Source organism: Cadophora gregata (assembly GCF_030347475.1).
Source record: "Cadophora gregata isolate MNR1 chromosome Unknown scaffold_8, whole genome shotgun sequence".
In the NCBI taxonomy this organism is placed as follows: domain Eukaryota; kingdom Fungi; phylum Ascomycota; class Leotiomycetes; order Helotiales; family Ploettnerulaceae; genus Cadophora; species Cadophora gregata.
The window spans coordinates 879,470-894,336 of record NW_026695931.1 but is presented as its reverse complement, the minus strand read 5'-3'; the positions used below and the strand labels follow the sequence as shown (position 1 = coordinate 894,336).

The 14,867-nt window shown below is 38.3% G+C and overlaps 5 protein-coding genes across 6 annotated transcripts; 2 read left to right on the top strand and 3 right to left on the bottom strand.

Moving 5' to 3' along the window:
• Positions 1-99: 99 nt before the first annotated feature.
• Positions 100-1,918, top strand: ONS95_013827 (uncharacterized protein; the record flags this gene model as incomplete). Its single annotated transcript, XM_058507476.1, has 4 exons — positions 100-423; positions 473-525; positions 571-1,501; positions 1,547-1,918. Exons 1-4 carry the CDS (start codon positions 136-138, stop codon positions 1,916-1,918), a joined length of 1,644 nt encoding a protein of 547 aa, XP_058356645.1. The 5' UTR covers positions 100-135.
• A 108-nt stretch (positions 1,919-2,026) lies between these two features.
• Positions 2,027-3,097, bottom strand: ONS95_013826 (uncharacterized protein; the record flags this gene model as incomplete). The annotated part of the gene is made up of 4 exons (XM_058507475.1): positions 2,808-3,097; positions 2,625-2,756; positions 2,335-2,565; positions 2,027-2,265 (listed from the first exon to the last, which is right to left on the bottom strand). The coding sequence occupies exons 1-4, from the start codon at positions 3,058-3,060 to the stop codon at positions 2,027-2,029; spliced, it is 855 nt and encodes a 284-aa protein (XP_058356644.1). The 5' UTR covers positions 3,061-3,097.
• Positions 3,098-4,463: 1,366 nt separating this feature from the next.
• Positions 4,464-5,216, top strand: ONS95_013825 (uncharacterized protein; the record flags this gene model as incomplete). Its single annotated transcript, XM_058507474.1, has 4 exons — positions 4,464-4,590; positions 4,746-4,830; positions 4,933-5,024; positions 5,131-5,216. The coding sequence occupies 4 exons, from the start codon at positions 4,464-4,466 to the stop codon at positions 5,214-5,216; spliced, it is 390 nt and encodes a 129-aa protein (XP_058356643.1).
• Positions 5,217-5,430: 214 nt separating this feature from the next.
• Positions 5,431-6,556, bottom strand: ONS95_013824 (uncharacterized protein; the record flags this gene model as incomplete). Its single annotated transcript, XM_058507473.1, has 4 exons — positions 6,234-6,556; positions 6,022-6,180; positions 5,904-5,961; positions 5,431-5,779 (listed from the first exon to the last, which is right to left on the bottom strand). The coding sequence occupies exons 1-4, from the start codon at positions 6,385-6,387 to the stop codon at positions 5,431-5,433; spliced, it is 720 nt and encodes a 239-aa protein (XP_058356642.1). The 5' UTR covers positions 6,388-6,556.
• A 340-nt stretch (positions 6,557-6,896) lies between these two features.
• On the bottom strand, positions 6,897-9,023 carry ONS95_013823 (uncharacterized protein). Of its 2 annotated transcripts, XM_058507471.1 has the most exons (4): positions 8,648-9,023; positions 8,222-8,596; positions 7,085-8,105; positions 6,897-7,006 (listed from the first exon to the last, which is right to left on the bottom strand). In XM_058507471.1, exons 1-3 carry the CDS (start codon positions 8,688-8,690, stop codon positions 7,351-7,353), a joined length of 1,173 nt encoding a protein of 390 aa, XP_058356640.1. In that variant the 5' UTR covers positions 8,691-9,023; the 3' UTR covers positions 6,897-7,006; positions 7,085-7,350. The 2 variants fall into 2 exon arrangements, with proteins under 2 accessions (XP_058356640.1, XP_058356641.1); XM_058507472.1 differs by lacking the exon at positions 6,897-7,006 and having other exon boundaries at positions 7,248-8,105; positions 8,222-9,023.
• Between the last annotated feature and the right edge of the window lie 5,844 nt (positions 9,024-14,867).

Genomic DNA, 14,867 nt, shown 5'->3' with positions numbered 1-14,867 from the left:
TGAGGTAAATATACTTCCTAATTAGGACAAGTGCGGGGCTCGCCTCGCAGTCTCTCTGTGAGCATGGGCCGCGAGAACACTTTTCCTGGCAGGATGCCACGTTGACCCGCGGCGGCAATTGATACAACTATCACTATGGGGATGTCCCTTGCTTTAAACACTCTGAATGAGGCCACTGATTCTTCAGTATTAGAAGAACATGCGAGGCAGCGACACAGCTCTCACGCAATATCACCTATCCGAGATAGCGAGGGGTCCGAAGATGACCAAGACTCACTTCATGAACTTCTCTCAAACAACCAAATTCTCGAGCGAGAAGGCCAGTATATAATTCCCCGAGCAGTGGAACGTAAAAAATGGTGGAGAATCTACTTCCTCCATTTCGCCTTCATGTGGAACACAAGGACCTTCGAATACGTCTCTGTAAGCTAATAATCGAAGCCCTGTGGGCGGTTGATAACTTCGCATACAGATAATATTGGTTGCTTCTGCTTTCCCAGACGACCTTACAGCGACCTCCATCAGGTTTGGATGACTGTCGAATGTTCAGATCAAGTGCTTACGAAACAGGGGAATTGCTTCCACACTATCAACGATTCTTTTTGCCTCTTCTGTGGGATCTTGGATTGATAAATTACCTGACAGAACAAGGCCTCTTTATATAAGTATCATGGTCAACCACACATCGATAATCACCATCTATCTCGCATGGATACTCTGGCCAACTATCATTGGAGACGACTCACGATCTCTCAAGAACGGTTTCTTTGGACTCATAGTACTTCTAGATGTGGTCCAGGTGTTGAGCGCTACAGGAAATAATCTTTCCATCAGTCGGGACTGGATACCAGTTCTAATCGGCGCCGAACTGGGCTCTAACTATACCTTGACGCATGTGAATGCCGTGATTGCTAGGATCAACCTGCTTTGCAAGGTTACATCTCCTATGATACTTCCCTTCATCATCTCGGCATTTTCAAGAAATACGTGGATATTTTTAGTAACTTTGGTCACTATGGGAGTCTGGGCATTGGAGATGTTTTGCTTACGCATCGTATCGATGGAGAATGCCAAACTGCTAGCTCCCAAAAGCCAGGAACTCAGGTCAGATCATTTAGGAGAAATGCTGGCAACGAATTCAATATATCAAGTTAATGCTTGGAAAGGGGTGAAAGACCTGCTCTACCACCTTCCAGCCCAGCGACTTCGACACTTCTTTTCCATGCCAATCTGGCCAGCGGCGTTCTGTATGGCGTTTCTGTACCTCACTGTTCTTGTTTACTCAGCTCCTCTGATTACATACTTACTTCAGAGCGGAATGTCTCTGACCGCAATCACTACAGCAAGGGCGTCTGGAAGTCTAATGGGTTTTGTCGCGACATTTACAACTCCCATGGCGAGTGGATATCTCAACCAAAAATGGACCGAAAGCCAGACTAGCAAAGGAATAGTCCCTAGGAAACTCAGCTCTTCGGGAATAATTGGGCAATTCTTATCCTTGGTGAGTCTAGTTGTAGCGAGTTTCTTCAATTCACTGACTTGCCAGGTCCCTGTCGTACTCGTTCTGCAGCACCTGTCTCCAAGCTCCTCGGGTATCGTGGACGAGAACAAAGAATCTGTCTCTCAAGCAAGTTTAGTGACGATGATAACCTTATTCGGCTTCCTCTCACTATCCAGATTTTTCCACTGGACTTACGAGTTGATGGAGCAAGAACTGGAGCAAAGTGAGGTCCTAACTTCGCAGCGTTCCACCTTCTCAGGAACTGGACAGGCAATATGTTCATGCTTCGATCTCTTGCATTGGTTTGCTACGATCGCCTGGGGTCGGCCGGAAGAATTCAAAGGACTTGCTACGGCAAGTCTGTGTTTGGTGGGTAGCAGTGCAATCTGGTTTTGGGTCTGGGCTCAGAGACTTTGATTAAAGATGATTGGCATGGAAAGAGCATCTTTCCTGGTATATTAAAATTACAACTCGTCCGTTTTCTGCCAAATTGAAAGGTTAGAAATTGAAGCATCGCAAGTTGGCTCAAGGCATCGTCTCATATACATCTTCCATCCTTGGGCTCTTCAGATAGTCCGCTGGCACATCCTCTGGCGCCTGGTGCTCGAAAGCCCACTGCCGAATGTCATCGAAATTCCTACACTTATGTCTGGTGTTGAAGTCCGGATACGCAGCTGGCTTCTCTCTATTCCACCACACCTGCCCCAAAACGCCTACATCGGCCGTACACATCAATTGTTGTCTTAAAGTATCAAGGCAATGCGCTGAGAGCCACATTATCAGCTTCGATCTTTGTTCGATAATCTTGGTTGGCAGAGGCTGTGACTACTTACTGACGTGAAAACGAAGTATCTCATCTTTGTTGCTGAATGCCCCTTTACCCAATTTATGATAATAATCGAAGTTGAAATACAGAGCCTGCCTCAAAAGATTGAGACAATGCAGATGATGCAAGCCTTCAACATTCGCGGGAAAACCTCCGCCATATCGATCAGAGACCTGCACCTGGGAGTCTATGAGCCCAGATGCTGCTGCCAGCTCGGGAGGTACGATGGCCGCTCGGTCTGTCAAGAAACGTGTTAGTGAAGGATAATATCGCGAAACGTGTTTCGAGGTGACTTACAATCCACTCCAAGAGCTTGCCATGCGGCATCAACGGCAGGTGACCCTGTTGCTCGATAAATATTCTCGTGCATTAGAGTGCCATTGAATCTCTGTGTCGCATATCGTATAGGTACATCTTTGAGAACCGGTGCTGCATATCATCAGAGCTGAAGCATTCAGACAGACCTAAGATCGCACATACAATAATTCGACGTATAAGCTATGCAAAATTTATCTGAATTTCCTTGACCTCCTATCCAAACTCCAGCGAGAACCGCGATTGCAAGAGATATTAATATCGCAATGGCGGAAAAGAAACTAGAAAGCCTGGCTTGTTGAGTGCTGGATTGCAGTCGCAAACGTGAATCCTGTGCTGAATCTTTGATCAGAGACTCGCAGTCTTCATCTGTTGATGGCCTCTCTGAGGAATCATTCGAGTCCTTAAATGTGAACATTTTGACTTCTTGGCCTGACTATGCGGTTCATAAATCTTCAAGATGGAATTGTTGGAGAAATGGCAGAGCAGAAAATCCAAAAATCGAAAGACCCAAAAACGGCTCGGCACCCGCACTGTGTACCTCCCTCTATTGACCACGCAGCTCGACTAGCTCCACATGCTCACAAATGCAGAAGCAGCGCAGCTACTCAGCTGAAGAGCTGTCATGCTCTAGTTCCCATGATAGTTTACCCTTGTCCGCTTCCGGCGACGCCTCTGAGGAGGGGTAGCTGTTCTCCCAAAAGCACGGAACGTCGAAAAAGTGTGCAAAAGATACACTTTCCACTCGTGGCTTGATCGTCAGTTCTAGACTGGCTTTAACAATGCGCCACCGACCCCGCTGAATGGATCAACCTGGGGAAGCTCTTCAGCCCTAGGGCCTCGCATGTATGGCATCGGGGATATCGCTTAGCGACAACTGTGAGTTGGGTTGTTGTTGCCATTCAACGATAACGATCCGGATCCAGTTCAATGGTTATGAATTGATACTGCGGGTATTATGATATCAAAGCCTGTCGTATCAGTGAGCAGCTTGGTGCAAACATGTTATCTGACAGTTCGGGTGTTCATCACCCAGATCTCCCATGGGATTAGACTGCTGTTCATGATGAGCACCCAACAAAGTCTAAATCAACCTTCGTTCGTCATCATGAATAGCTCACTCATTCAAACTGTAGTAGCCGAGGCTATCAAAGATCCGACCACCAGCATGAACGCTGGCCAGAAGGCACAGAATAGTCACAGGACTTGATTAAGCCTGTAAGTCATGATGTTCGCAGGCAATGCCACCAGCACTCTAAGCCTCAAAATGCTAGCGTGGTGAACGTGAGGGCAACTTCCCGTGTCAATCTTCTTGGTTCAACCTTGTGCATACACTTTTTGCCGCATTTGCAGCAAGGCTGGCCAGCGATCACCACCGTCCGGAGCTACGGAGAGTGAGTGGCTCGATACCATTGGTACATCGAGCGAGACTATCAATAGCCTCCAAAGTCCGAGTATATGCATGTCTGAGAGAACAGCAGCGACAACGAACAATATTCAAAAGTGGCTTCATAACGGACGATCCATTGGTCGGATATGGCTCTTCGGACCCCAAGAATGAGGAAATTTTGACAATACAGGGATCAGCTCTAGAAAAAACATGGCGGACTATGGAGATGCATGGACGTGGCAGCCATTCCAGGCCTGGTCGGAGCTGAGCTGAGCTCCGTCTAACTAGAGCGAGGGAAAGAGCATGTACAGAGCTTGTAGCTCTAATATATAGCTCTACCCAGCTCGAAAACCAAAAGGAAAATCCTTCGTACCTGCAGCATCCCCATTCTTCAAAATCAACTTGATCAACAAGTTCGAAAACTGATCATCATGAAGTTCACAACCATTCTCCTGCCTCTTGCGCTTGCTTCTGCAGCGATCGCTGCTCCAGTACCTATGGAAGCTCGTGAGGCCAGCCCAGCATATGGGAGTTATGGCAAATACCCACCTCCAGCAGGTGCGTTGTCTTGCGAATGCGGTTTTCATGTGCCTGTCCTTTATGAAGTTCGAAGAGCTCAGGCTTGCGAGCTTGAGGAAGGCACCACGAAACACATTCTCAGCCCACAAATGAAGCCATTCCAAGCCCTAGAACATGCTGACCCTGAGACTCAGGTGGCTATGGTAGATACTCTGGTTATGGACGCTATCCGAAAGAGAAGCGTGACGCAGCTCCTCAGTACGCCGACTATGGAGATTAGTAAGTATTCTCCTCCTCGGATGAAGATGTCTCAACTGCTCCCATAAATGTTCTTCTTCTTGAAACACATACACGGCGAATACTGACTTCGTCATCACTTAGTGCCGATGCAACTTACGCGTCCTATGGAGACTATGCCGGTGCAGGTACCGGAGCTGCACCTGCACCCGCTGCAGCATACGCAAGCTATGGAGGTAAGCCTTCGCTGCCCTTGAACTTCTGTCAAGGCATCAGAAAGATGCTGGTCTTTAGAAGACCTGAGAGATCACATGGCAGAGAAGAAGCTAATCATTTGCCTAGATTATCCACCCCCTGCAGGAGGCTATGGTTCGTATGGAGCTTACAAGAGAGCACTTGGAGCATTTGTGAAGAGAATTTTTGGTTAAGGATGAGTCTCATCAATGCTGGGAGGACAGGTAGGTACTGAATAAATGTCATCGCGAGTGTTTCAAGCTGACTTTTCTTAGATTGACAATGCACAAAGATTGGTCGGCTGGAATCAAACGTGATGATGTAGTGGAGACATTCAGGAAGTTGATGCGTACACAAGAGTCTGAACTTACATAATGCTGTCCTTACCCACGTAATCAATGGACATTTCTAATTCGATTTCTGGTTCTTAGCGATGCTTTTTGCAACATTTTCCCACACTTGTCCATCCATGATACCACTCTTCTCGTTGTGAACTCCAAATTGTCTCACGGCTTTCCCCATCCACCACGGTCTCTTAGCATTCAGTACTGTTGTATCACGACAGTAGTTGGCGAACCCCATACGCTCTTTGGTAGCATGAAGATCCCCAAGTTTGACTCGCGTCACTCTTGGTTTGCCGATAAAGTTCATGGTCGTGATGTCAAGCTCAGCGGTCTTAGGTAAGGTCTTGGAGTAACGTAGCAGCATCTCATGTGATTGGCGAGCAAATATCGGAAGCCGAAGATGGATGTACGTTCTAGGTATCGGGGAAGTTAGCAATTTGCTCATTGGGTTCAGTTTGGGTAGAGGTTGAGACATGTTTCGGAAAGCGTTAGGACGACATCAAATAGAGGAAATGATGGGTTCTCCCCACTACCTACACGAACGGCGCCGAAATGTAAGAAACAATTGTGACTGGAACAAGGCCAGACAGCATAACTATTCAGGTATCAGAATGCCCTACGATAACATGTGAAGAGAAAGATTTATCAGCCATACCACTGGCAGCTGCCCAATTTGAGTTGTCAGCATAGAAATGCGTGGGAGCCATCACGGCACAGAAGAACGCGCAGATGAAAATGGTAGTGACTTTCAAACATCCTAGAAATACTGTTCTACCAGTACCAGCATGGTAGATAATCAATTGCTCAGGAAAACCTAGCTACGTCAGAGCCGTTGCTTAGTATCCGCTCAAAGCAGCTGAGACTCACGAGCTTTTTTGAGTCCGGGCTTTGGAGCACGGGTGACTGTGCTATTTGATCGACAACTCAGAATTGGAAACCTAGAAAGAGAAACTCGTGCCGATTGAGGCTTCCTCAAGCTAGGTAGGATAACCCGAGGCTTAAATCGTAGAAATAGCATCATGATGCTGTTGTGAGTATGGTTGGAGAGGATGAAATAGGGGCTGCGACATGTGCCAGTTCGCAGTTGACGGCAAGTGATGCGCAAGATTCTTATGCGAGACAGCACAAGTGGCGATTCGGTACAGAAGACATCGATTCCGACTTATGACTATCTCGATGCGGTCGATTGCTGACGAGACATAAAGTGGATGACAAGATCGCGAGAATCGTTGCTTCATGAAGCGCGTCTGCCAGCCCTCACCGCCGCGAGACAACCGGAAGAGGCAAGAGGGGCATCAAAATCTCTGAATTCTTGACTTTTGGAGTGAAACTCATATGTCATGCTAAGCTCAGTATATTTGATCGTTATTCATGACTTCTCGAAGGTTAGCTAGCCTGTTGCGTAGCGTTGACGGTGTCGGTTTATAACACAGCACCTCATTGCTATTTCTTAGCGAGACTTCCAGCATTCAGAACAGAAATCGGCCATTCTCAGCATCTGGAAGAACAACCTTCAATCTGCTGCTAGGCGTTTCTACCTATTAAGAAAGTGATGGACAGAAAACAAAATTTCAGGACTCTAGCCATTAAAACCTTCAAGAAGTAATCCATGAAACCTTCAATGCCGACCATTCCTTCTCCTAAATTCTGCAAATCAGATAAAACTACCCTATCTTAACCCTCAACTCCCTTCTCTGGGAATCTCGCTCTCGACTGACCCTTTGTTCTCGTCAAATTATTAGACAGTATGCACAACTTCAGTTCCTATCCCATCATGTTTACAACGCCTGGATCAGAAGCTGTGTTCTCGGAATCTCCTGCTCGGCTTAAAATCAGGACGACTTCATTCTTGGACGAGTTCGAATTCTCATTAGATATTAAATCGGTCATCTTCTTAATAGCGCACTGTGATTATGACAAAGCTCAGCCGTAAAAGTGACAATTGATTCAAAAAAGTCCACCTCCCAATTAGCTCTTCACCAATTCACAAGTCTCGTCTTTGCTTCTCCAATCTCTCCAGCTTCTCACCCTTACACCTCTTTCCCCCAATCAAAGGATTACATTGAACCGTCTTGCCACCCTCAAACCTCGCCACGAAGCTGCTGTTATACCTCGCCGCCATCCCAACAGCCGGGAAATCTGTCGATATCAGTTGTGCACCACTTGCCAACGCCGCATCCCTCATCACAAAGCTATTTTCTAGCACGGTCTTGATCGGCTCATCGCTTCTCGTTCTCACGAGATATCCTTTCTTCACAAGATCTTGGATAAGCTTCAAATTGTCCCCCGTCGGATCGTTCCGCTTCAGAAACGCGCCATCGGACTCCCCCGGAACGGAATTCGTGAATATTGCACGACCTTCGAGATTCTCGTGTCCATTCGCTCGATAAGGATTGCGAATGAGGCCAGGAGATGGTTCATTGTCCATGAGGAAGATGACTTTGTTCTTGGCGTATTTGTGAGTGGGCCAGCCGTGCTGGAGAACGGATTGCTCGAGTGTGAGACCCGGCTTACGGACATCGTCTGGGGTGATTATTTCGTCGTCCTTGAAGACTGAGCGGATCTCGGCGTCGACTGTGGGGATGTTGGTGGCATTCCATGGCTCACCTGGGGCACCACCCAGAGATGCGATGACAGGCTCTTGGTTTTTGAATTCGAGCATGATGGGGATTAGTGTGTGACCTTTGTTGGCTTTGGACCAGGTTCGGACTTGTTGGAGGCAGTCGATAAATGTGAAGCCTGCATTGCAGGTTAATCATCAATTCGAATTCGAGGGACACGCAAAAGGCAGAATGGGACATGTTCTCAAAGAGTTCGAGATAATTGGATGATGAGAAGACTTCAAAAGTACTTACATTGTGAGTTCACATCAACATCAGCAATATGCAGAACTTTCGTCCCGGGAAGCTTTAGCGCAGGGATATCCGGATACGGCAACTTGGAAAGATTCCTTGCAAGCGGGGTGGCATACATTCCACCCTTCGAATCAGCGAACAGATCAAATTCGAAACCACGGATCGATTGATAGGTGAGCTGGTCTGAGATTGAAGCATGCGAGTAATACAGATCTTGAGCAGTGCTCAGACCCACGAACTTCTCGATAAGTGGCCGCTCGGCATAGGTTGGCTCGATGTGATAGCTGTTGTGGGTGCCGACTACTTGGACTTGGTTCATGCGGAGCTCATTCCGGCTGCATTCAATAGGAATCGCGAATACATTTTGGAATTTAACTACCTGTGTCAGTATCGTTATCCGTGTGTTGACATGGCTTTAAGACTTACTGCTGAGAGCAAGGTAGCTCCAGAGACCGACTGTGAAAGCCATGTCGCCCAAAGAGATACTCTATTGGAGATCGAGAGACCAATTTCCAAACAAACTAGGCTTGGGATACCGCAATGTCTGTGTAACAACGCCGAAGCCCTTTTATGTACGTCCCGAGCTGTAGTACACCAGCATATCACTACAACATGATTTTAATATTCACGAGGGAGGAGGTCATATACTTTATCAGAACAGCACACCACACTAATGTTACCTAGGTAATGAGCAGACTAGGTGTTATGGTGACCTTGAGTCCTGCGCTAAGGCCCTACGGGGGTTTTTTTTAAGGCACTAACTGCACTTCTTACAGATACTATCTGTAAACATGTATTTTAGACTGATTTTCTATCTATAATTTAGTTAATTATTTATATTTTTTTCAGCTAGATTCTCTAATTCTGATTGATTTTTAAGGATTTAGAGTAAAAATACAGAAATTACTTATAATTTAAGGGAAATATAGCTATTATCTGTATTTTAAGAGTTTTCTAACTAATAAAGTTAATTTCCCTCCTCCTATTTCCCCTCCCTTTTTTCTTCCCTTCCTATTGCCTACTCTCTCTCTCTCTCTCTCTCTCTCTCTCCTTTCTCTAAGGTCTCTCTTCTTCCTCTAAGGTCTCCCTCTAAGGTCTCCCTCCAAGGTCTCTCTCTAAAGGTGTAGGTCTCCCTCCAAAGGTAGGTCTCCCTCCAAAGGTAGGTCTCCCTCCAAAGGTAGGTCTCCTTTCCGAGTGTTCCGAAAGTGGGTAGAAGGTTTATATTTAACTTTGAATTGAAACATGAAAAGTCCGAGTTACTTAAACTCTTATACCCTTAATAAACTCTAAATTATCTACACTTTTTAGACATACTTGTAGCAGATATTATCTGAATTTTATTTGTATTTTACTACTACTAAGAATACAGATACTTTACAGACGTTATCTGCATGAAAAACCCCGTAGGGACGTCAAGAACGGGAGCGGGAGTGGACTGCCAAGCTTTACCCCTCCTCAGCATGACAACACGATGAACAGGTGTGCTTACCTAGCGTAGTTTATTTCTATCCCCTTAAGCGGTGGAACGCCTTTTAGCGTCTTAGCGGGTTCCCCACTAAAACTGAGGGTAAATAAACTATATAAATAAACTAAATAATTGTTATTCTACACTATATAAAATATAGTGCAAGCCTATATAACCTATTATTTCTAATTCTACTAACCTTATAACTACTTAGCTAGCTTTACTACTTATTAAAAAGACCGGAATAGGCTTTATACTTATAGAATTACTTAATTTCCTCTCTTTAATTAACCTCCTTCTATACTTTACTCTCTTTAATACTTAAGGTATATTCTTACTGTTTTCTATAAGGAAATTATCCGAATTATTTACTAGAATATAAATTAGTATATAGATCTTAAAATTAAAGCTTTAAAACATGATTTAGACTTACTATTATATGCCTAGATCTATAGTTAGTACCTTATAATAATACCTAAAGTATATAAATATATTAGAATACGTATATATATATATATATATATATAGGAATCTATTAAGAAAATCAGTTAAGGGATTATTAGAGATTAAGGGATAATTAGTAGTTAGATTACTCTGTTTTAAGTGTTATAAGCTTTAAGAGGTATAACGTAATTTATATAACATTCTATATATCTACTACTAATCCGAATTATAAATTTAAGGCTATTTCTAAAAGAATAAGCCTTATTCCTTTATATTCAGATAACTTACTAATTACCTAAATAGTTAGAACCTTTAAATACTTATATTTAAAAGGTCTTTTAAGCATATTAGTTTCTAGGGCATAACATAGCTATTAATAAGACTATAGTCCAGTTCTAAGGTTATTCCTTTAATATACTAAAGATTCCTAGTAAGTGTTACGGATAATATATCTTATCTTAAAATATAATATAATAGTAGAGCTCTTTACTAATATAAATTGTTACTAATTCCCTGCCCTCCTAGTACTCTCCTAGCTATATTCCGCGTATAATACTATAGATATATTAACTATTAAAAGAAGGTTAGTAAGAGATCGTATAAATTCGAGAGTTCTAGTAGCTTAAAGTACTAGTATTATATTAAGAATAAAAATAAATACGAACTTATAAGTATCTCTCTTTTAAATCTTATCTATAACTCTTCTAATTATAACCCTTAGTTACTAATAAAAGTAGATCCTAGTTTATATAGCTAATAAATATTATACTTTTATTAACGCTTTTACTAGTAGAGACTAGATTATTATTAAGGAAGCTACTACTGCCCTTTAAAATATTATAACTATTACTAAAGCTCTTATACTAAAAGATATACTATTAGCTATATTAGTTATATTAGCGGAGATATATACTTTATATAAGAAGATAGTTAGAATTGTAGAATAAAATATTATAAGTATTTCCTCTCTTTTAACTGATTCTTCTTACTTCCCTTTATAAGATATAATCTAATAGCTTATATTATAGGAGATTCTTATAGCTTTATAGTATTTAAGAATTATTAATAAGAAGTGAAAAGCTCTATTAGATAGTCCGAGACTATTAAAGCGTTATAAAAGGATAAGTACTTATAAGATTCCCGGAGATAGTTTAAAGAAGGGTTTAACTAATAATCCTAGTAGTTCTAGTTTAAGTAGTAGCTTTATACTAATTAATTAGCCCTTTAAAAAGGAGGAGAGTAATAATAGTACTTTAGTACTTAATCTAACTCCTTTACCTTCTTTTCTTTAAGAGGAAGAAAAAGTTATAAGAGTTAATAGTCTTAAAAAGAATAATATATAGAAGTAAAGGGAGTTCCGGCCTTATTTCAGATTAGTTTTATAGTTAATTCTTTATAGTAGTATCTTTTTTATACTTTTTATATAAGAGTAGCCCTTTATAATAAAACTAGTAATTAGTCTTTATTAGAGTATTATTATAAGGCTACTTATTAGCGCTTTAAATTAAAAGGTAATTATCTTAAAATAAAAGCTATTCTTATTACTATATCTTACTTAATTATAAAGAAATAAATAAGTAATAAAAGAGAGTTATAAGGAAATTAATATAGGAAAAATAAGTAAATATATTAAAACGCTTCTATTATAAGTCTAAATTAACCTCAGTTAACCTTTTAACTTACCTTTTTATCTTTACTATTAACTAGTTAGTATTAATAAACTCTTAAAGAGCTTTATTTAGATTAGCCTTTATTATAGCGTTAGTAGAGTTACTTACTCTATTAATCTATTATATCTCTATTAGTTCTTTACACTTATATAATTAATAAATAGCTATAATATTAATTATTAAATACTTCTTCTTTATAATACTAAGCTTAATAATATATTTATAAAGAGATAAAGAATTAGTATAAACTATAGTAGGAAGCCTTAGGAGGCTTAGCTTATTAGTTACTATATTCACTATAGTTATTAGAGATATTAATATATTAATCCCTACTATTATAGTATATAAGTCCGAAGCGAGTATTACTTAAGTAACTCTCTTATACTTTATAAAACTTATATATTAGGTTACTAAATAGAGAGAATCCCTGAAACTCCTTTAATTCAGTTCTAATAGCTAGTATAAAACTAATCTAAGAGCTAAGGTTTTTATTATTTATAAAAGGTCTATTAATAAAGGCGTAGATCTTTATAGAATATAAGTCTACGGGAATATACTATAAACCTCTCCTTTAGTTCTCTATTTATTACTTAAGATATAAATTTAAGGCTTTAATATTATTAAGAGTTAAGTTTTAGTATTATACTACTACTAATAAGTCGAATATAGCTTCCGGTTAATAGATTATTATAAGATAAGCTCTATAACCTTATTACTTTATATAAGCTTTCTTATAATCTCCCTTAGTAATATTAATTTACTTAAGCCTTACTTCTTAACCCTTCTAAGATATATAGAGGTTATCCTCTCTTATACTAATAATATACCTATTAAATATTAGTAATTCGGATTAGTTTAAGACTTATATTAGTTTAGTTATAAAGCTAGCCTAATTAATCGCTTCTTATTCCTTTACTAAGAATATCTTATCTCTTAGAATAAGAGTATTATCTATTTATATTCTTATAATTCTGAACTTATTAGTTTCTTTAGTACTTACTAAGAGGTATAAGTTATAAGTTAATATCTCTATTTAAAAGCTCCTTATATAATACTTATAATATATTTTAAACTAATAGTTTCTAGACTTAGATATATTATATAAAAGAAGTACTATTATAAATATTATACTAAGTAGAAACTTATTAGTAATCTCTTCTAGTAGTTATATAAATATCTTATAAAAAAGCTTTATTACTACTTAAGTATAAGCTTAAGTAATATCTTATATTACTAGCTTTAATTTAGAGTTATTCTAAATGTATTTCAGATAGCTAAGTACTATAACTAAGTATATAATAAGCTTTTAACTAATCTATTAGATTATTAGTAATTAAGTTAAAATCTCTTATTTACTCTTATTATTAAAGTATTAAATGATAAGCTTAGATTTCTTATATAAGCTTATTATCTTCTTACTTTTAACTTTATCTACTATTCTAAACTTAAAGATCTACTAGCTTTTTACTTTAAAGTTATCTTTATAAATAGAGATAAAAATACCTCTTTTAATAAGAGCTTTATATTCTACTTAATAGGATCTTTAGAATAGTAGTCCTAAGGTTATAGTCTTACTCTTTAATTATAGTTTAAGAGAAAGCTTTTAATCTCTTATCTCTTTCTTTATTAAGAATACCTTAGTATTATATATTACATATATCTTAGTATTATAATTATTATTAATTATTAGTAATCTATTAATCTAGTTTATAAATAGGATCTTAATATAAATAAGTTTTATTAGAATATAAAGGGATTTAGGCTAGATATCATATGTACTACTAGGCTAAAAATAGCTTAGTTAGAGGCACTTAACTCTTTATATACTATAGCTTCTTTTAAAGAATATACTTCTTAAGAGTATAGTTTATAACTTATATCTATTCTCTTCTTATTATAGTAAGATTATTAGATCTTAGCTATCTAGAATTAGCTTCTAATTATAATTGAATAATTTAAGCTTTTTCTTCTTATGAAATTTATAAGGTTTAAGCTTATCTAATAAGCGAGGAAAGCGATTAACTATATAAAACTAAATATAAGTCTCCGGGTCTATCTTTAGCTTTCTAATTTCTAACCTCCTATTATATATAATATATAATCTCTTAATAGCTAAACTTTCTAAGAGCTACTTTATATAAAGACTTATATATCTTACTATTAATTGTAAGTAACTATAGTAAACTCACTAAAATCCTAGTATCTTACTTAAGAGCTTTATTATTACTATAATTAGTAGAACTTTCTTTCCTCTTATTATAGTTTTCTAGCTAGTAGTTATATCTTTCTTATAGTTATATTTCTACTTATCTCCGCTCTTTTTATTAACCTCTTACTTTTCTTATTTCTTTAGTTCCTTCTTAATTAAGTTAACTTCTTTCTTATTAATCTTAGCCCTTTCTCTATATATAAACTTAAACTCTTTTATAGCCTCGCTTATTTCCTTCTAGTGCTAAGATTAATATAATTAGGAAGCTAAGACTACTATAGTACTTATAATAATTTCTCTCGCTAAGTAAGCTAAATTATTAATATTACTAGAGCTCTTTTTTTTCTTACTTATAGCTATAAGTGTATTTTCTAATTCCTTTATAAATACTTCTTCTTTTATAAAGCCTCTTATACTAACTTATATTCTAATACTTTTTTATTTTTCTTCTATTAATTTCCTTACTTTCTCTTCTCTTATTTTTATACTTATTATATAAGTTATATCTATTATAATAACTTCTTTTACTTTAGATATCTCTTAATAAAGTAGCCTTAAGACTTATCTCTAGATTTCTAAGTTAACTTATAATCTAGCTTTTTTAATAGATATCTTTATAAAAGCTTATTAGTAGCGACTTATAAATTCTCTTAACTTAATTACTAGCTAAGTTAATACTTCTAGGTTTATCTAGTTCTTTACTATACTTTTATAAGCTTTACTTTATTTATTTCTCTTTTTTATATTATTAATAATTATAACTTAAACTTTTATTTAAGATTAGTAAAACTTATCCTCTAATATATAGATCTAGAATACTCTTAACTTTTCTATATACTTATATACTTACTTAATAAG